Source organism: Guillardia theta (assembly GCF_000315625.1).
Source record: "Guillardia theta CCMP2712 unplaced genomic scaffold GUITHscaffold_234, whole genome shotgun sequence".
NCBI lineage: Eukaryota > Cryptophyceae > Pyrenomonadales > Geminigeraceae > Guillardia > Guillardia theta.
Genome location: NW_005434442.1, coordinates 182 through 20875, shown reverse-complemented (window position 1 = coordinate 20875; position 20694 = coordinate 182). Strand labels below are relative to the sequence as shown.

General features: G+C 45.1%; 4 protein-coding genes across 4 annotated transcripts; 2 read left to right on the top strand and 2 right to left on the bottom strand.

Annotated features, from left to right (window-relative positions):
• Window positions 1-1101: 1101 nt before the first annotated feature.
• Window positions 1102-2335, bottom strand: GUITHDRAFT_121497 (hypothetical protein; the record flags this gene model as incomplete). The annotated part of the gene is made up of 10 exons (XM_005819251.1): window positions 1102-1164; window positions 1212-1268; window positions 1315-1409; window positions 1454-1514; window positions 1563-1644; window positions 1916-1971; window positions 2016-2074; window positions 2119-2167; window positions 2214-2259; window positions 2307-2335. 10 exons carry the CDS (start codon window positions 2333-2335, stop codon window positions 1102-1104), a joined length of 597 nt encoding a protein of 198 aa, XP_005819308.1.
• Window positions 2336-6228: 3893 nt separating this feature from the next.
• On the top strand, window positions 6229-9006 carry GUITHDRAFT_121496 (hypothetical protein; the record flags this gene model as incomplete). Its single annotated transcript, XM_005819250.1, has 1 exon — window positions 6229-9006. The coding sequence occupies one exon, from the start codon at window positions 6229-6231 to the stop codon at window positions 9004-9006; it is 2778 nt and encodes a 925-aa protein (XP_005819307.1).
• A 2091-nt stretch (window positions 9007-11097) lies between these two features.
• GUITHDRAFT_148693 (hypothetical protein) lies at window positions 11098-12847 on the bottom strand (the record flags this gene model as incomplete). The annotated part of the gene is made up of 3 exons (XM_005819249.1): window positions 11098-11124; window positions 11162-11190; window positions 11230-12847. The coding sequence occupies 3 exons, from the start codon at window positions 12845-12847 to the stop codon at window positions 11098-11100; spliced, it is 1674 nt and encodes a 557-aa protein (XP_005819306.1).
• Window positions 12848-15496: 2649 nt separating this feature from the next.
• Window positions 15497-16916, top strand: GUITHDRAFT_121495 (hypothetical protein; the record flags this gene model as incomplete). The annotated part of the gene is made up of 2 exons (XM_005819248.1): window positions 15497-16797; window positions 16850-16916. 2 exons carry the CDS (start codon window positions 15497-15499, stop codon window positions 16914-16916), a joined length of 1368 nt encoding a protein of 455 aa, XP_005819305.1.
• Window positions 16917-20694: the final 3778 nt, after the last annotated feature.

Here is a 20694-nt window from a genome sequence, read left to right as displayed (position 1 = left end):
ATGCCTGCTCTTCGCTGGCTGGAGAATGACGTCGACTATGAGAGAAGACGACCACACATTCCTCGTGAATGCACGGGCACTGTTCTTTCTTCCATAGTTGCTTGCCGATGAAATGCTGCATTCTGTTTGCGACTAAGAACGTATGAGAGTACCCCTCCACCAACTGATGATCGTATTGAAACCATGCTCTAAATCGGTAAATTCCTTTTTCCGTACAATGAACCAACACTGTTCAGTGACGGTGATTGCCAAATATGAATCACCTGGCTTATCTATAGCTAAATCAGTCAAGTTTGCCCCAAAGGATGCGACAGATTCTGCCAACAAGCTATCATAAAAGGCTGCATAGGAAAAAAGGAGTACCTCGGTTTGACTTGTCAATAACGGCTTGTGTGGTACCTTGACAAACCTGGTAAGACAAACCTGGAAAACGCACGTGAAGTAACCTAGCAAGTGTGTGCCGGCTGCTACCCAAGCAATCTCCTTCTGTTCCCCGGAGACATTTGGGGCCGATGATTGTAACTCCAACTCAAGCAAAGGATGAATGAGTCCAGTTCGTTTCCCTCTGTCCTTCGTTGAACACTCCTACACAAGTGAAACAAAGAGAATTAGGCGAGAATCTGTGAGAAAGTCCAATGAGGAAACCAAATAATCACCTTTGACGATGGGATGACAATACACGGGCGCTCCCACCAATTTTCTTGAAAAGCCTCGAACAAGTGTTGGCACCATGGAGAAACCAGGAAGAAGATTACCAGGCACAACGAAGAAAGGCAGTTGACTTCGACAGAAAACAAACGATGCATGAAAGGTTCTCCAAGTAATGCTACGGAGATCTCACCTGAGTTCAGTATCATATGAGGAAATAAGTTTCAGTTCAATGCAGAAGAATTCCTTGCTCCATTTTCCATTTCTGGTTTTTCAATATTCCCTCTGTACTGGTTTCTAAAACCTGTCGAATCTGATTCTGCACGGAAATGCTGCGTGAGTGAAGACAAGGAACTCTAGGGAGAAACAACCTCCACTTTAGTTTCGTAATCAGAGGTTCTGGATGTCCATCCTGTATAGAACAGCTGCAAAGTAGGCTTTAGATCCCAACAATCAAACATAGCAAGCTACCTCGACGTTGTGCGTCAATCCATCTTCATCTGGAAGGCGTCCAAGCTGTAAATGTTCAGCAAACAGACCAAAAGCCACACGTGTATCCATACTTTGTCACAGTATGCTAAGGTGACTTTGTTCTTCCATCGATCCGACAGGTCAGAGGGCTGTTTTGATTCATTATCTTCTTCATTCCAGTTCAAAACCAATCACCACGTCATGTTTGAAGCTTCGAAATTGCGTTTTCGCGTTGGAGTTGTCATGGAAAGTTTCTCCGTAGAGAAGGAGATTCGCATGTCTTGCAACCGCTGCATATCATAAGCTGCAGTCTGACAGCGCCGGGGAGTCTTACCTCCATTGTACATGAGCACTGGCCGTCCCATCCTCCGAGCATGTGCAGCAATTGAGAAATGCTTCGAGCGCAAATTGATACAGAAACCACAAAGCAAAATTTACAATACCTCGGTAAAAGCTGGGTGATCTTCATACAATACCATTCCTTCAGAATAGATGTCGGCAGCAACTATGTAGATCGTTCCAACCCTGCGGTTCGGGCAACAGCGCATTGTTCATTCCATGCTCGAGACTAACAAAGATTGGAACACCCGTCTAACGATTCCACGTCAGAAGGGATATAGCTTGAGCAGCGCTACACGACATAGCATTAGAATGATCATTCCACAATTCAACAAACCTCTACTATTGAGAGATTAGAAAGCTGTCTAGAACAAGGAGCATTGCCTTTCAAAACATACGGATACAACCTGAATTCACAAGGTATGCTCATAAAACATCAACAGCAATTCATGGCTACCTGTCAACATTTCTTCCCTCAAGATAGGGTGTGGGGTTCGAAGGATGCAGGGTGCTCTGGATAGAAGAATCAACTGGATGGAGAACGTGGAGCTACCAACCTCTAGCACGAAGGCAGTTGTGTCATAGAACTGGTCTGTCCCCAACGGTCCCGGCTCCTCTGCCACAGGTAAGATGTATGTTTCTCCTAAACTTTCAAGCGACCCAGAAGCACAAGAGGAGCAGTCATTCCATGCGGGTTCGATCGTATCAACTGCACCGACTTGAGATTAGTAAATAGCATCAACGAATCGACGCACCTTGCTGGGCAAATCTGGAGGATAAGAAACGAGATCAGAGTCGATCCTGCAGCAAAGCTTTAGGGTCTTCCTCGAAGTGATATCTATCTCTACCACATGACGTAGTCAAAATCTTCTGCCATTCGAATTCGTGACATCATAATGTTTCGTATTCGCACAGTCTTGCCACACGCGATTAGAACTTTCTACAGATTCAATCTAGGGAAGCACACCTTGGAGAGAGGCCGTCTATCTGAACTTTGTTTTGGAACGTGCCTTAAAAATTCGATCAAGAGAGGAAATGTGAGATAATAATAGTTTTTCTCACTCATCAAATACAAACAGAGAGATGTTGAGATCCGGATTCCCGTCGCGTAGTGCAATCAAAGCAGCTGACAACATCGATCAATGCAAGTATATTGTTCAACTTGTTTCGGCATCACTCTCGGCCAATTTTTCTATTTGAGGATGTATTTCCTACATACACATCATCATTTACAGTCAGTCATCAGGATGTGTCATGTCACAATTCAACCTTGCGTTTGGGAAACATCACGATGACTCGCGGGAGGGTCGAAGCGACATGTCTCCTTCTGAGTGCGATCAATCCAACAGACAGACGCACAAGGAATGAGTTGGTACATCTTTACAGGTCTACTCGGTATCGAAGCTCCCGCAAGCAAGAAGGAAAATGCTGCAGTGAGTCCTGTCCAGGTTGCGTCATTTCAACTTACAGCACCCATTTCAAAACATCTGACCGCTAGCCACCAGCATGGTTTGCTCCCATTGCTTCTCATGTGTCGCCCTTGCCTGTTCATTCTCAGCGATTCTATCTTTCCTCCAGCAACTCAAGACTTTCACCACAAGCAATCTGAAGGTATCAATGCTTGCTCTAATGCCCAAGGTGTAGAAGAGTACGACAGCTATGCAGAAGCCAAAAAAAGCGAGTGGATATCTGCCAAGCATCACCCCTTGCAGCATGCAGTCAGGTAAAACATGTTACCTTTCATGGCCAGGGGAAATGGGCGTCAGTGAGCATTGACTGAAGCCATGCTCCCACTCCATTTTATGAGCGCGTTGATTTACATATGATCAGCCATGCGAGAGAACGCGATGCATTGAAGAGAAACCCCTGCCATGGCAGGATCAAGCGCCGTCAGACAAGAGACTTCCTTCCCATTGACCTCAACGCCCTACTCTCACCGTCCCATCTCCCTGGCATCTCATTATCACTATTTAGAGCATTTCTCAACTCGCGAGCAGGTTCAGATAAGTAAGAGAGAAACAGATTGCGAGGAGGCGGTAGGATCGGCGGGACGTAAAGGTCCACCATTGAGCGCGAGTGCTGGAGATTTCAGGAGGGCAGGATGGGGCAGGGGTTGATTGCGAGAGGGTTGTGGGGACACAAGTAGGGAGGAAGGGAAAGGGGAGAGGGAGGGGGAGGGGAAACTTCAGGCTTTACTCAAAGTTAAGTTAAAAATCAGTACTGACACTACTCAGTGCCTAACTTATAAGTAAGTTGAGGCGCCTCATCAGTTAAGTTTAAGTTGGGGGACAGCAGTACGGTCGGGACCGTCGGACAGCAGCCCGATCCGATGATCGGCAGGATGATGGCAGGGTTGGTCGGATTAGCTGTCCTAGTCGTTACCGTACACGGCGGTTACGGGTTTAACCTTACTACGGTCTGATTTTGAGACGTTGTGATGAGAAAACTTGAAAGCAATCAAGTTTCCTTCTAAACTGATCACTGTACTACTCAGTCAGTAGGTACCTTGAAGGTATATATACAATGGATATTCGTGACCATTCTGAACAAATAACCCCTAAAAGTTCAGTAGGCTGAAAGGGACCTGAACAAATACCCCCTAAAAGTTCAGCGGGCTTAAAAAGGGCACCTGAACAAATACGCCCTTAAGGTTCGGCGGGCATTAAACGACACCTGAACAAATACCCCCTAAAAGTTCAGTGGGCTTAAAAGGGCACCTTGACAAATACCCCCCTAAAAGTTCAGCGGGCATTAAGGCACATCTTCATTAATTACCCACTCAATGTTCAGCGGGTATTTAACAACATCCTCACACTGTTCCACTATACTCTCAACTCACTGAACAATCATATCCTTTTAAAGTTCAATACACTTAAAGACTTATCATAAAAATGAATATAACTCATATACTTTCTTATTCAACTGAACATTATGATTCATTACATCTTCCACATCTCTGACATCCATATCCATAAGGGTGACATACACTCTTCCAGATATTATGAATACAAACAAGTATTCAACAACCTCCTTCAATCCATCAATCAAGTCTTCATCGACAAACCACACATCACCCCACACAACTCTATCATCGTTATCACCGGTGATATCTTCGATTCCAAGGGCATCGCCTCCAGCTATGGACTCGACCTTTACAAAGACCTCCTCACCAAACTACTACAAATCACATTCGTCATCGTCATCCCTGGCAACCATGACATCAAACAAGAAGAATCTGAATCACCCTGCCTCGTCTCCGCCATCGCCTTCGATGTCCCCAACCTTCACGTCCTAGACACCACCAAAACACTACAAATACATAACCTTGGACTCACCACCGTATCCGTCCAAGATACTCTCGACTTCCAACGCAAGTCTGGCAGACTATCCACACTACCACCCTTCCCTACCCACTTCAATGGCCCCTCCCCACCACAATATGTCGTCGCACTCTTCCACGGCACCTTCACCGGCACCCTCCTCTCTGAATCCATCCTCACCCCTGATGTCACTTCCACACCTCATGACACCCCTAAACCATCCATCTACCCCTTCGATTGGACCAAAGACTTCAAGTTCCTCGTCCTCGGCGATATACACCTCCGACAACACGGCACCAACAAATTCGGCACTCTATGGGGTTACTCCGGCAGCCTCATACAACAACATCGCAAAGAAGATGTCATCAACCACGGCTTCTCACTCTGGGACCTACAAAACTCCTCCATCACATACCACAACGTCTACAACCCCAAGGGATTCATCAATGTCCTCTTCTCCGATGAATCCAACTCTTGGCATGTCAAATACAAAAATCAATATGTCCCCTTAGACTCCCTCTTACAACACCCACACTTCCCTAAAGAAGTTCTCATCAACATCAGAGGTAAATACACCCCACTACATAAATCCTCACTCTTCCAACTCTTACACCAACACTCTGTCTCTCACTCCATACGAGATGACACCCTCCTCCCTGAATTGCTCCCACAACCCACACCCCTAGGCACATCCTACGGTCCCAATTACCCATTCAACACTCATATCAGCGTCTCCGACCTTAATGATACCTCCTTGCTCCTCCAATACTTCCACACCCGCACTCAACAACTCCAACTCAATCATTCCATGCTACAACGGCTCGAACACTGGCTCACCGACCTTCACAAGTTCACACTCATCCCTCACTCATTCCCTCCTATCCTACACACACATGTTGAACGCATCAATTCCCTCATCAATAAATCCATCCTTGATATACAACAGTTCCATTCGGAATCCACTAACCTACCCTCCTTCTCCGTCAAATATGTCTCCTGGCACAATATCTGCTGCTATGGCTCCCACGAATCCTGGATCAACTTCGACAATCTCGATAATCAGCTCGTCACCATCTCCGCACCTAACGCTTTCGGTAAAAGCACCATCTTCAACGTCATCACCATCGCCATCTGGGGCGTCATCGCCTCCAGTCTTATCAATGACCACGCCGAAACCGCATCTACCAAGATCGTCCTACAACTCAATAATACCGATTTCCTTCGCATCCATCGCTCCTTCGCACGCAAAAATCAACTAGAAACCAAAACACTCAAAAAAACTGCCTGTGACCTCTTCCTGTACAAGGCCGATGAATACCACAAGTCACTCTCTGACCCTAACTATACACCCGTCCCTTATCTCGTACAAAAGACCTCCTCTAAGGCCGCTAACAAAAAAGACCTACTCCCCTCCCTCGTTGGCACTCTCAATCAATTCCTACGCACATCCATGATTACACAAACCAATGACTCTAACTTCCTTGACGTTAATCACTCCAAACTCACCGAACTTATCGATTCCGCCGCCGGTCTTGATAAACTCACCTCCATCGAATCACTCCTTAAAAACTGCTCCAATAAATACTCTGATATCCTCACACTCCTTCAATCCAATATCAACTCACTCCTTCACGATATCCCACCCGAACTCCTACAACCCGACAGTGCCGTCGATTCTCATCAGTCTTCACCATCGGCCGAGCTCGCCGCATCCAACTCTAACATGGCCGCCCTCTCCCTAGAGTTACAGCAATTACAGAATCTTTACGAGTCCCTCGACATCAATGTTCAACCCATCTCCTCACTGGGACCCTCTCATGTTGATGCGTTCATTGCTGTCGATTGGCAAGTTCGACTCGATGAGTTCAATGCTCTACACCCTGACCTTGATAACATCGATTGCGACAAACTCAAGAAACAGAAGGACAACATCCTCTCTCAACTCCTTGGCAGTGACCCTCAACAGCTCTATCAAGAATATCAGAACAACCCTAAGCTGCTTGATACATACAATGCTTGGAAAGAACCACCCGTCAAACCCTGTGAATGGTCCTTCATAGAAGAAGAGCTTAAATCACTCCCCTCCAACATCCCCACTCAACCCTCCCACGACCTTGAAGCCCTACAGGCATCCCTCACCGATGTCCAAGAGCAGATTAAAAACCATCATCTCACCAAACCCTCCTACACTCCCCCTCACCCATCCTTCCTGACCCTTGAGATTGACCTTGACACTGTCCAAGCACTCATCCTACAATCCTATGGCAGCATCGATGAGTTCTTAGCGCATTGCTCTAACCTTCCTGCGGTGAATAAACCAATCACCCCACGCCCTGACATGGACGCCATCACCCTCACCAAGGATGCCTGCCTCTCTCGCATCCTGAAGCGTCAGGCAAAGATTGATGAGTTAAACCGTCAGCTCAAAGAGGCCGATGCTCGCTTCAACGACGTCGATGAACAGCTCACCTCTCTCAACAACACACTCCGAGACCTTCACGCCCGTGCTGTCTCCAATAAACCTAATGTCTCCATCGATGAGGTCACACAGTATGTTCAGATGATACAATCCGACTATGGCCGCAAAAAGGTCTCTGATGCTAAGAAGAAGCTCAAGCGGCTGCAGCAGATACTTGACAAGTTCCAAGAATACCATGAGTCTATAGAACAGGATGAACAACAGCTACAACGCCTGCAGCAGGAACTCTCTGTCTTCGAGGATAACAAGGAATATGAATACAACCCTAACTGCTCCGTCTGCCGCTCTAAACCTTGGGTCGCACGCATCGCTGAGCTCAAGAACAGCATCAAGACGATTGAGAAGGCTCTGAATAAACACCAGACCGCCCTTAATAAGTACATGGTCAAGTATCATGAAGGCGATACTCAAGATGAACTTTACCAGCTACAACAATGGCTTGATGAATACGATGAGGACAAGTACCAGTCCTATTGTAGGCTGCTGAAGGATTGGCACGAATATGACAAGTCCGCTAAGGAAATCGAAGAAACCAATCAAAAGACCGTCTCCCTACAGAAAGATAAAGATGACTTGAGGGCTAAACAACAGCAGCTACAAGCACTGCTACAAGAATCCAATGACAGGCTCTCTAAATACCGAAGGATGGTAGACACCATAGATGTCGCTAAAGAATGGGATGATTATGACGAGTTTGTGTTGTATCACAAGCTCCTCCGTGGCCGCTTCGAGAAAGACCTTGACGCATGGAAGCGGACCTTCTTCAACCTTGATTCGAAGCTGAATGGCATTAACAGGGATATACAGTCCGTTCATGCTTGGAACAACTATGTCGCCAATGTCATCCCCAAACAGCAGAGATTGGATAGACTCAAGGCGCAATACCACGATTGGGAGGAGTACCGGAGGCTACACTCTATCGTCCTCTCTAAGACACTCATCGAGGACATCCTGCCCACTCTTGGGGAATATGAGATGAGGCTTGAGCTCCTTGACAACATCAAGAAACAAGAGAAGCTGAACCTTAAGAGACGCATTGACCTGGCCCAGAACGCATTCAATGAACACAGCATCTCCCACGCAAGGCTTCAGGAACGCATGGAGACACATAACCGTCTGAAGGAGCAGTACCTCCTCTCTGTTCAGGCCGTCAATCACCTACAATTCGATGCTGACCTCTTGAAAATCGTTGTCAATGACTTCAAGAACTATAAAAAATGGATATATGAAAATCACATCCTCAATCACATCGTCGCATTTGTTAACAATGTCATCAAGCTATCTTGCCATCACACCACCAAACCCTTCCAACTCCATTTCGTCGTCGGAAACGCTAACGAGGTCGCCGATGACCCTCAGTCATTCAAGGGACGCTTTGACGTCCATTGGTTGATCCGTAATCATAATCCCACCACCGATTCTCAACCCACACACATCGTCTCCGCTAAATTGGCCTCTGGCTTCCAGAAATTCATCATCTCTATCGCCTTGCGATTGGCCTTTACACGCTTCCATAACAACCCTCCCTGTAAGCAACTCTTCGTTGATGAGGGTTTCATCGGCCTCGACCGCAATAATATTACTATGGTCCCCGGATTCCTACGCAGGCTTCTAGATTTCTTTGACTCCGTCATCCTCGTCTCACATATCGAATATCTCCTCGAAAATGTTGACGTCTCCGTTCATATCACCCGCAACCCCGACAATCGCTCACATCTACAGTTCGGACCACAACTCTCATTTCACTAATAATACTTCATTCTTCATTCTTACATCAATACCCTATATTTTATTATATCATAGGTCCATGGGTAAAATATATCATAGGTCCATGGGTAAAATATATCAAATATTCATTCCCTTACATGGGCAATTCCGTATTCTCATCTCATCCAGTTTCTCCCCCATACATCCATTTAACATCTTATTTTTATCCTTACCATCCTCATCACGTCTCCTATACATCCTTACTAGGGGTCGCAAAGGCCTGTGAGCGAAGCGAACTGGCCGGGCAAGCTTGCTTGCCTAAACTCCTACCCTCTCACATTAAATCTTATATACCATCGCTACATCCTATATTGGATTATTATATCTCGACACTATAGAGACATGTTTGGTAACAACCAACAGCCTTTCAAAACACATCCTTTTCCTCCTTTTCCTCCTCATCCTCTTCTTTTTTTTCTTTAATCTTCGTCCTCTTCTGTATTTTCTATATTGTATTGGTGTGGTTTAATTGAGATATTCTTGAAACCACATGATTTCTTTCCATCTATGTTAATATTCTTATCCGAATAAGGACCGGCTAGTTTGTTCCTTATGATATATTCCTTCACTTGGGATGGTGTAAGTGAGGTTGTATGTTTGCATTTCTTCAATTCTGCTTTTATAGTGCTCATGTGTAGGCCTGTTGAAGTGGTATCATATTGGAACATTTCACAGAAGATAACGTTCAGCTCTACAGTGCCTCTCCTTGAGACCATTCCTACAAATCACAACTATTATCTATTGACTATCAATAAATACTCATAGAGAGTATCATATCGGTCGTGTACAAGGTATTGTGTATGTCTCAGTCTAAGCGCATTCGGGGGTAGGAGGAAAGCGTTACCGATTCTGCTCTGAACTTCCTTTTCTCTAGTAGAAGGAATCTTTCATTATAGTTCCTTTTATATCATCCACGGATAAATGAACGGATAAAAGAATTCTTACTGTCAAAAAGTGTTCTCAAAGTATTATTTCTTTTCATATAGTGATACTATTCTCATATATCTTTATTCCCCTTTGGGTTATCTTAGATAAATATTCCCTTTTATATCATCCACGGACAAATGAACGGATTAATGAATTATTTTTCTGTCAAAAAGTTTTTAAAAAAAATTACAACATGCTATTTATTATTTGTTTCTCAGGAGAATCTCCATTTTTCATTTGTCCGTAGGTCCGTTTGTTTATTCAACCCAATAACTATGTGAGTAATTTTAGACAAGAGTTATATCCCCCTCCTCCCTCTCACTGTAGCCTTGAATTCTTCGCTATCACTATCTTGTGCCTCATTGTCGCTTTTGGTCTCTTCGTCACTCTCATCAATGAATGTTGGTTTGGATGTACCGTTCAAGAACATTTCTACACGTTCGATATGTGCTTTGTAGAAATACATGTCATTGTTCTTGCACTCTGTTATTGTATCTTCAAATCCTTTGGTGTTGTTTATTTTCTTCATAGCATTCTGATTAAAGAACGCATGGAATGTTTTTGAGGCCTGTATCTTCGTATTAGAACCACCCTCTCTTGTTTTAAACTCTTTCATGATATCATAGAGGCTTGGAATAAATTTATTCTTAGACATCTCAAAAGGTTTCTTGTATAATCTGATATAATTATCATCATAAGGGTCTTTCAACATATTCAAATATCCTTTGTCTGTTATTATGTACTCCAATAGGTCCAACTCTTGACTCCTATTCATCTTCTGTAGTTCCAACATGTACGTGCTCTTAGGGATATAATCCTGAAGGTTACCATTCTCTATATGCTGTCTGTAATCAAATGTAATGAAATACTCAAATATACATCTTATAGCCTCTGGATTATCAACAATCTCATTATAAAAGCTATTGAAATAATCCGCATTTCTTAGCAACTCATTAGTGGTCTCTATATAACATATTCTCCTATCACTTGAAGGCATGTAAAAGTTGTTCGTTGTCATTATGAAATCACAATATGTCTTGCACTTAAACCTGTCTATGTTCTTTGGTTCAAATGTAGCTTCTTTAGCCGTAACCTTATTCTTGAATTTATCAAAGTCATTGAATAATTGAGAACCCTTTGCTTCATTTACAACACATAGTAGATTCCTGTATTCTGACATTGAATGTTTGCTCATCAGAGCGTTTGTTACCTCTTCAAGCTCAATGCTGTACTTATCACCTAACAATCGCTTTATTACATCCACCAATGTGTTCTTACCGGTTCCCTCTTCGATGGAATAAAACAGCAAGCATACACATGTCTTTACGCCTGGCTTTTGTAACTTATGAGCAATCCAACATTTTATGTAAGTTGAGATCTCATCTGAACCAACCACCATATCTATGTGCTTTAAGTACCTTCTTATGTAATCATTGTCCTCTATGTTAAAGTCATCAGGCAATGGTGTCTCAAGTGGCACATCAAAACCTGTCCATATGTTATACACATTAGCTGGTGTCTGTGCTGGGATGAAATCCAACCTCTCATAGGTTCTCATTCTCGTATCCGTTAGCCATTCATTGATGAATGGCATCTCTTCATGTGTACCCTTCCTCTCATTGAATCCCTTGTATTTTATATTCGCGAATGCGTCTTTCAACTTCTCTTTGTTCCTCATGACGATATTGTTGTTCGAGTTTTGAATATACATTATTGGGTCCATTATCTTTGCGCATTCACGTTCAAACACTGTCTTTACGTCCTCATAATCATATTCAGATAGTTCAGCAAGTGTTTTTAGATTTAGATGGTCTAACTTGTTCTCTACCTCCTCCCTAATCGTCATATACTCGTCAAAGGGTTTCACCTTCAACTTTATCTCTATCCCCGTCTTCTGCTTTATGAACTCCTCATACTTCGTCAGGTCTCTCATCCTCTCCTCATTCTCCTCTGTCCATGGCACTTGAAGCCCATCGTGAATCAATACACACTTGTACCCATTCTTGAAGGCTGGAATCACCCCATCCTCTATCAGCTTTAAGGTAAATAGCTCCAGGATATAGTTCTCCATTGCACATATTATCTGATTCACTGTCTTGGCTGGTATGTTATATTTTCCATCGGAACGTTGGGTTATCTTCCTTCTGATGAAGGCGAATTCAGGAAGAATGCTCACTGTCTCTAGATTGTGCTGGACCTCTCGAAAGAACTCCTTTCTCCATGGAATAAATGTCTTGTCAGCCCCTCCATTCAATATCTTCAACAGCAATGTCTTTGCCTCATCTCTGGTGCAATCTGTCTTCTCAATTATCTCTCTCAAGATTCTCTCGCGGTCATTTATGTACTCCTCTAGATACTTCGTGTTCAGGTTGTACAGCTTGAATAGATGTAAGGCCAATGTGGGATGTGCATTGACCATATCAAGGTCCATCCATAAGTCCTTGTGTGAATCTGAACCAGCACTCCCACACAGTGCATGCCTTAAGCACCTTGGCATGTATTGAAGGCCAACCCATTTGTTGGCAAACCAGCGTCCGATGAACTTACCATCGTGCTTTGGGGAATTCCTTGATTTTGAGTAAGTCACAGTCAGATAATCCTTCTGTCCCGCATTCTTCAAACACAACTGTATCATCTGCTTGATGTCAAACTCCTCATGAAAATCCATCTTCTTGCTGTGAATAAGAAGGTGCTCATATTGGTCATAGTCCTTCAAAACTGTGATTAGGCGTTGCTTGTGGAAGGGTTCATAGAACATGTATCCATGTAACTTGCTGTTGTTGAAGAAGGCTGTATCAAACTTCTTGCATGGAACTGTATCGGCCGTCTCGAAGGAGAGACCTGATATGTTAGTCTTTGTGGTATTGTCTGAACAATCCGTGTCGTACTCACTCATCACTTGATGTATATTATAATTTATAACAAACCTATTCTTTAAGTACATTCAAACGCGCTTAAGAACAATTTCATGTATATACTATTATACAAATGGAAGACCCTTCTTCTGATGAATTGAAGAAACTCAAGAGAAAAGAATACCAACGAAACTACCAACGAGAGTATCAGAGGGAATATCAAAAGACTTATTGGCCTCAAAAGAAAATTGACTATCAAAAGAATTACCAACGCGAATATCAAAAGCAATATCAGCGAACACATCATACCAATTTACAAAGGTATCATGATAAGACCCCAGAAGAAAAACAACAGGTTGTTGAGTACAACAAACAGTGGTTCCAACAACTGTCCCCTGAAAAACAAAATGAGTATAGGGAGAATCAGAGAGCAGCTTCTTTGAATTGGTACCATAAGAACAAAGATGAAATCAACCGCAAGAAACGCGAAAAATATCAACAAGAGAAACTACTTCGGAATTCCTAATTCTTGTTTTTTTCATTAAGCTCTCATTATAAATAGCTTAATCCTTCGTACCACCATGCTTTCACCTCTACACAACTTCCTTAAGTACATTGTAGGCCTGCACACAGCCCGTATAAGGGGGTCGGGCAGCGAAGGCGCGAAGCGCCAAGCGTCATGACTCCGGCCCTTCACACAATCCACGTACCAAAAATCATATGACCGCTCTATATCACTCTTTAGAGTTCTATAAAGACTTGTTGTGATACAAAGATATATCAACTATCATCTATAAATGCTCAAGAAGCAGTCATAGAGAGTATTATATGAATGTTGTACGAGATATTGTGTTAGTTGACTGTAGTAGTAAGCGCGTTCGGGGAGGGAAGCGACAGAGTCGCTGACCCATTGTTTCCATAGGAAACATCGCTCCCCGATGCTCTCTTCTGCTCCTGATACCTCTCACGTCTTCGTTCCCGTTTTACTGGGTCTTCATATTGCTTCCTGTTGCCTTCCTTGACTCTCTCTCTGAATTCTTCATCTGCTTTGTACCTATCATTACGGTAACGTCTTAGATAGTCATTGATTCTTTCTCTGAATTCTGGATCTGTATTATATCGAGTCTTGTTATACTCCGCAATATAATCATAAATCTCTTGTATTGTCCCATCCTCTTTTCTTCGTTGTAGATAGGCTTTGTTGTATTGTCTCATAGCTTCTTTCTTGTCTTCCGACATCCTCTTCTCTCTATATATTATACATTTTCCCTTTATATCCAACCTTTACACGATCACACGTACAATACACAATATCACTGTTCTATAGCATTCTCTTTATATCATATAAACATGTTGAGATCATTCAACCTAGATATCAACTATCATCTATATGGCGTTTAAAGAGGTCATATAGATAATATCATATGGATCTTGTACGAGGCATTGTGTCTGATTCATATAGGCCTTACCTCAGTCTTACCTCAGTCTTACCTCCGTCTTAGCGCGTCTGGGGCGCTCCCCGGTATCACACATCATCCTCATAACAAATTGATATAAGGAATAAACGAATATATATAGGTAAGTAAGAAATGACTTCCAATAAACCCCTTCCTTTTGACTTTCTAGGCCATCTCGTCTATGATGCCCAAGACCTCAAACAGTTCAATCCCTCCTTTTTCTTTGGATGCTCCAAAGGTGTCCGACAAATCATCATCAAACAATCTATCCCTCAGTCCGAGTACTTCTTCGGACTGCTCACTAAGAATGTCTGGAAGCAGTTCGACGCAGACTACAAGAAGGCCAAGCTCCTTCTATCCCAACGATGGGTCTTAGAACATGTTCCTAACATGATAGACCAACCTAAACCTGTCAAAGAACAATCCGAACCTGTAAAAGACCAACCTAAACCTGTCCAAGAGCAACCCCTACCTGACAATGAACAAACCATTGAGTGTGAGCCAGCACCTCCTATCATCGAGCTCAAGGATGAAGAGAAGTTCAAGGATGATAAAGGAAAGTGTCTTGAGATTGAGGTCAGAGGGGAGAGGGAACATAACAAATGCTTCTTTAAGGTGTCGGATGTGTCCAGAGCATTCCATATGGATAATATCAAATCAACTGTTCTACGTAAAGATAGAGGATATGTTGAAAGAGTTCATTATAAAACATTTATTTGTAAATATGACAATGTGACTATAAAGCGTTTATTCCTTACATACTTAGGCTTACATAAGGTTTTGTTCTCTAGCAAGATACAACCCTTGAACCACAACGCAGATAATATCCTTTTGTGGGTCTATAAGTTTATTTCTACAACTCATTCCCATGCTACTAAATGGATTGACATACAACCTGATCTAATAGGATATGTTTATATTGTGACGTCACCTCTATTCAATGGTGTCAAGATTGGCATGTGGAGAGGCACCATCAAAGCTCTCAGAAGCAGATACGTTATGGCTTATGGCAAAGATATCATGCTTCTTACAAAGGATGTTGAACATGTTGTTCAGTCTGAGAAACATATACACGATCACTTCCGCAATCATAGGCTATCTGGTGAACTGTTCGATAAGCAGTTCTTGCATCTATACATTGACTTCTTGAACAACATGTCTTGATTTGAAAACACACACCATCCTCATCACAAATTGATATAAGGAATAAACGTATATATAGGTAAGTAAGAAATGACTTCCAATAAACCCTCCCCTTTCGACTTCTGTGGCCATACGGTCTTCGATGCTGAAGACCTTCGTGCCTTTGATTCTTTATTTTTCTTTGGATGTGCCAAAACTATCCGTAAGATCATCGATAAACATAACATTCCCACCTCTGACTACTTCTTTGGATCCTATAGCATCAAAGCTGGTTGGAAATTCTCTACTAAAGATAATAGGAAGGCCAAGCTACTCCTATCAGAGGGATGGGTGCTTTCAAACATCCCGAGCATGAGAGGACAACCTCAAGAACAACCTCAAGAACAAACTAAGGAACAATCTCAGGAACAAACTAAGGAACAATCTCAGGAACAAACTAAGGAACAATCTCAGGAACAACCTGAAGTGCCTATTGTTGAGTCTCAACAGCAAGCTGTATACGAGTATGAACTGGCCCCACCAATCATTGAGCTGGAAGAACACGAGAAATTTAAGGATGATAAGGGCAAGAGTCTTGAAATAGAGGTCAGAGGAGAAAGAGAAAACAACAAATGCTTCTTCAAAGTATCCGAGGTGGCTAAAGCATTTCAAATGAACAACATCAAGTCTACAATTATGCATAAAGAATATGGATACAAAAACCTTGTTCATTATAAAACCTTTATTGTCACGGCGGAGGTGTTAAATCAGCAATCACGTCCTTACAGAGAACAGAACAATCCTAATAAACCATCCTTACAGAAAACATTGTTTCTCACCTACAATGGCATGTTGAAGGTCTTGTTCAGTTCTAGGAGTGGCATAGCAGAGCATTTCCAAGAATGGGCCTCAAGGGTCCTCTTTACGGTCCAGATGGGAACTGTTGAACAGAGACAGGGATTGGCATATACGATGTTGGGTGTGAGTGTTGATTCATTCAGGGAGTTCTTGAGCTGTGGGGTAACACCCGAGGTGTCATGTCTGTATTTGGTAACTCTGGGATATGTGAAGGATGTGAGAGATGATATGGACATACCTAAGAGACATAAGGACAATGCCATGGTGTGTAAGTTTGGTATAAGTAATAATATAGACCAGCGTTTGATGCAACACAAGAGGGGGTTCAAGGATATTGATAAAGTGGATATGAGAGTGAAATGTTTTGGATATATAGATAAGATGTATACGAGCAAGGCCGAGACGGAGTTGAAGCATGAGTTGTATGATGGTTTGTTGTCGGATGATGAGATATCGGTGAGATTGGAGTATAAGAAGCATACGGAGATAGTGGTATTGACACCATTGCAATTCAAGCATGTGACACAGAGTGTGTATCCTAATCTTACGAAGAGGTATGGTCAATCTGTTGCAAGATTTACGCAGGATATTGAGGAGTTGCGTAAGGAGCTTGAACAACAGCAACTTGAGCATCAGAAGGACCTTGAACATCTGCGGGAGAGACATGAATTAGAGATTCAATTGCGGGTTGAACAGGAGAGGAATAAATCACTCACAGTCATATCTGAACTCAAAGATACACTCTTAGCCGCTTATAAACCACCTTCTTAGTGAGTATGTTATATAGGCCTGCACACAGCCCGTACAAGGGGGTCGGCCAGCGCAGGCGCGAAGCGCCAAGCGTTGTGACTCCGGCCCTTCACACAACCCACGTACAATACATTATATGACCCCTCTATATCACTCTTTGGAGTATCATACATACATGTTGTGACACAAACATATCACAACTATCATCTGTATAATGTTAGGGTTTAGGGTTTAGGAGGCGCCGTTATTTTCGGGAGGCGCCGTTATTTTCGGCAGGCGCCGTTATTTTCGGCAGCATGGCTCCTCGTCAGGTGTAGGGGAAGCCGCCAGGGCGCCAAGGAAGCTGCAAGCAAGAGGTTTGTATACTTCAAATAGCTTTCTAAGTATGGTTCTTCAGTATGATGAAAATGTTCGCAACCTGCTGTATCGGAGATCATGCCAATACACGCAGAGCGGACTTGTGGATGCCTCTGTCCTCGAAGCTGATCTCGTCGAGAGGGTGAAGAGCTTCGCGAAGCGTTATCCGAACAGCAGGACAGCCCAGGCTTGCAAGGCTGTGGAGGGATGCACCCCCGACGCTATCGCAGAAGCCATCCGCTCGACATGTCAGCAGGCACGACGTGAGCTTCTGCAAGAAGCGATGACTGGATGGAGTGACGCATCCAGAGAGTGGTTTATGCAGCAGATTGAAGAAGCCAAGAAGGAGAAGGTCGAGACATACACCGCCTCAGCAGGCAACGAGGTGACTTCCTTCATCTCCATGACTCTCCTGGGCATCTCCTCGGTGTATGTCAACCATGAAGAAAAGCTGAAGAAGAAATTTGAAGAGATCGGACTGATCGTAGACTCAGTGCAAGAGAGTAAAGCAATCATGTGGAAGGCTCCGTATAGACCCGAGATAGCGAGTGCTGAGGAGATCCCGGTGACTGTTTCCTTCCTCCGCAATGCACAAGCGGAGAAGCTCTGGCAGGGAAGAGAGGACTTCGCGATCGATGGTCGCAAGTTCACAGCTGTACATGTGAGCATCGTGCACGATAGATCTTTCAAGATTCGAGCCAAGAGAGGACCCTGGGGCAAAGGGGGCAGCTTGGCAGAGCTGACTCACCTGCTAACCTTGGGCGGCATGACAACGGCTGAGATAGCTGCCGTCTATCGCTATCAGCTGCTGCGCCAGTCCCTTGCAGCGGTCCAACTCCAGCCGCTGGCAGGCATGCTGGTCGCTGGGGCGCCAGGACAGCAAGTCCACAAAGGCTTAGGTCAGAAAGGCTTCATCGCTGTAGGGGCCAACGTCATCTGGAGACAGAGGGAGGTGGAGTGGATCGTCTCCTCGAGCTGCCCAGAGGCGAATGATACAGCATTTCGAGCTTTCCGAGAGAGCGAAGCGATGGAGGGAGTACACCTGACTCTGTTCAGCGAGGACCCGAAGATCAGAGAGGCGCTCGCAGTCGAGTTGACAGCTGATCGCTTTGTGTCCAGAAATAAGTTGAAGAAGGCATCAAGGATGCAGAAGAAGGCAGGCGGCAAGGACGGCAAGGAGATCAAGATCATCATCAAGTCGACGGCGGCATCTGGTCGCTTCACGAGGAAGGAGATGGAGGGGCTGTGCAACGGCGGCAACACGTCTATCGCAAGAGTCAAGAGAGTCTTGTTGGAGATCGCTAACAGGCTCGAGATCAACGTTGAAGGCATCGACATGGAGGAGGATTTGAACACCAAGTCCTGGAACGGGTCCAAGCTATGCATCCTCCTCGGCTCCACGGAGGATGCTCGACGCATGATGAAGGAGCTGCCCTTCTATCTCGAAGGCGCAGCAACCAAGCTCGAAGCAGTCGGCTTCGACAAGGAGCCTGACTCTGAGGCGGCTGGTCAGCGGGGCACCAGCGACGCAGCGCAGCGACAGGAGGAGAGCGAGGGAGAGTGGCTGGAGTTTACAGACCTGGAGAGGATCACAATGGAGGCAGCATCTCCGTCAAGCCAAGAGGACATGCAGCTCGTCAGCGAGCTGTCAGCAGTCATCGAAGATGCAGCTTCTTTGAACGAGGCGGGGACGAGCGAGCCGATCAAGCTGGTCCTGGACAAGGCCGTTGGCAACCTCCACGACACGTTCTACTCTCCGGGGAGCCTGGAGTTCATGTCGCTGGGAGAGTGGGCGAAGATGCCAGAGGAGCAGGGAGTTGGGCGCAACGTTCTCAAGGAGAAGCTGGGGAAGTGGCTGCAGAGCAAGCGCTGGACTCGCGTGCAAGGAGAGAGCAAGAAGGCAAGGAGGGGCAGCGCGTTCTCGCCACGGGCAACGGCAGCTGCTGAGCTTGAGCAGGAGGCGGAGAGCGACGACATAGAGCGTCGATCTCTTAGCTTCCTGTTCATAGCACTGAGTAAATTCGCAGAGATGCATGTGCTGGCCTGCTCGCTGAAGGTGGACAAGAAGGACCGACTGCGGGTGGAGATGAGGGAAGATGGCGAAGAAGAGGAAGACATGGAGGAAGAGCAAGGCGAGGGCGAGGAAGAAGACGGGGCGAGCCCGTACCGAGCTTGAGCTGAGCTCAAGGTAAGTAGAGAAGGTGGAGGCGACCGAAGGCCAAGGTGAGGAGAGGCAACTCTCCTGACTGAAGCGGAGGAAGCTGAATGGAGGAGGAGTAGGTGGCGACCGAAGGCCAAGGTGAGGAGAGGCAACTCTCCTGACTGAGGCTGAGGAAGCTGAATGGAGGTAGAGTAGGTGGTGACCGAAGGCCAAGGTGAGGAGAGGCAACTCTCCTGACTGAGGCTGAGGAAGCCAAGAGAAGACAGCAGAAGTAGAGAGTAGAAAGACGCCTCAGAAGCAGGGTTCGCATTGTAGGCCGTGTACTCCCAGTGCTCGAGCGCCTCTTTAGACTAGGATCAAATTGCATAAGCCCACAACGAGGCCGAGCAACATTCTAGCATTCTAATAAACTCACATAATAATAATAATAATAGGGTTTAGGGTTTAGGGTTTAGGGTTTAGGGTTTAGGGTTTAGGGTTTAGGGTTTAGGGTTTAGGGTTTAGGGTTTAGGGTTTAGGGTTTAGGGTTTAGGGTTTAGGAGCGCCGGTTATTTCAGGCAGCGCCGGTTATTTCAGGCAGCGCCGGTTATTTCAGGCAGCGCCGGTTATTTCAGGCAGCGCCGGTTATTTCAGGCAGCGCCGGTTATTTCAGGCAGCGCCGGTTATTTCAGGCAGCGCCGGTTATTTCAGGCAGCGCCGGTTATTTCAGGCAGCGCCGGTTATTTCAGGCAGCGCCGGTTATTTCAGGCAGCGCCGGTTATTTCAGGCAGCGCCGGTTATTTCAGGCAGCGCCGGTTATTTCAGGCAGCGCCGGTTATTTCAGGCAGCGCCGGTTATTTCAGGCAGCGCCGGTTATTTCAGGCAGCGCCGGTTATTTCAGGCAGCGCCGGTTATTTCAGGCAGCGCCGGTTATTTCAGGCAGCGCCGGTTATTTCAGGCAGCGCCGGTTATTTCAGGCAGCGCCGGTTATTTCAGGCAGCGCCGGTTATTTCAGGCAGCGCCGGTTATTTCAGGCAGCGCCGGTTATTTCAGGCAGCGCCGGTTATTTCAGGCAGCGCCGGTTATTTCAGGCAGCGCCGGTTATTTCAGGCAGCGCCGGTTATTTCAGGCAGCGCCGGTTATTTCAGGCAGCGCCGGTTATTTCAGGCAGCGCCGGTTATTTCAGGCAGCGCCGGTTATTTCA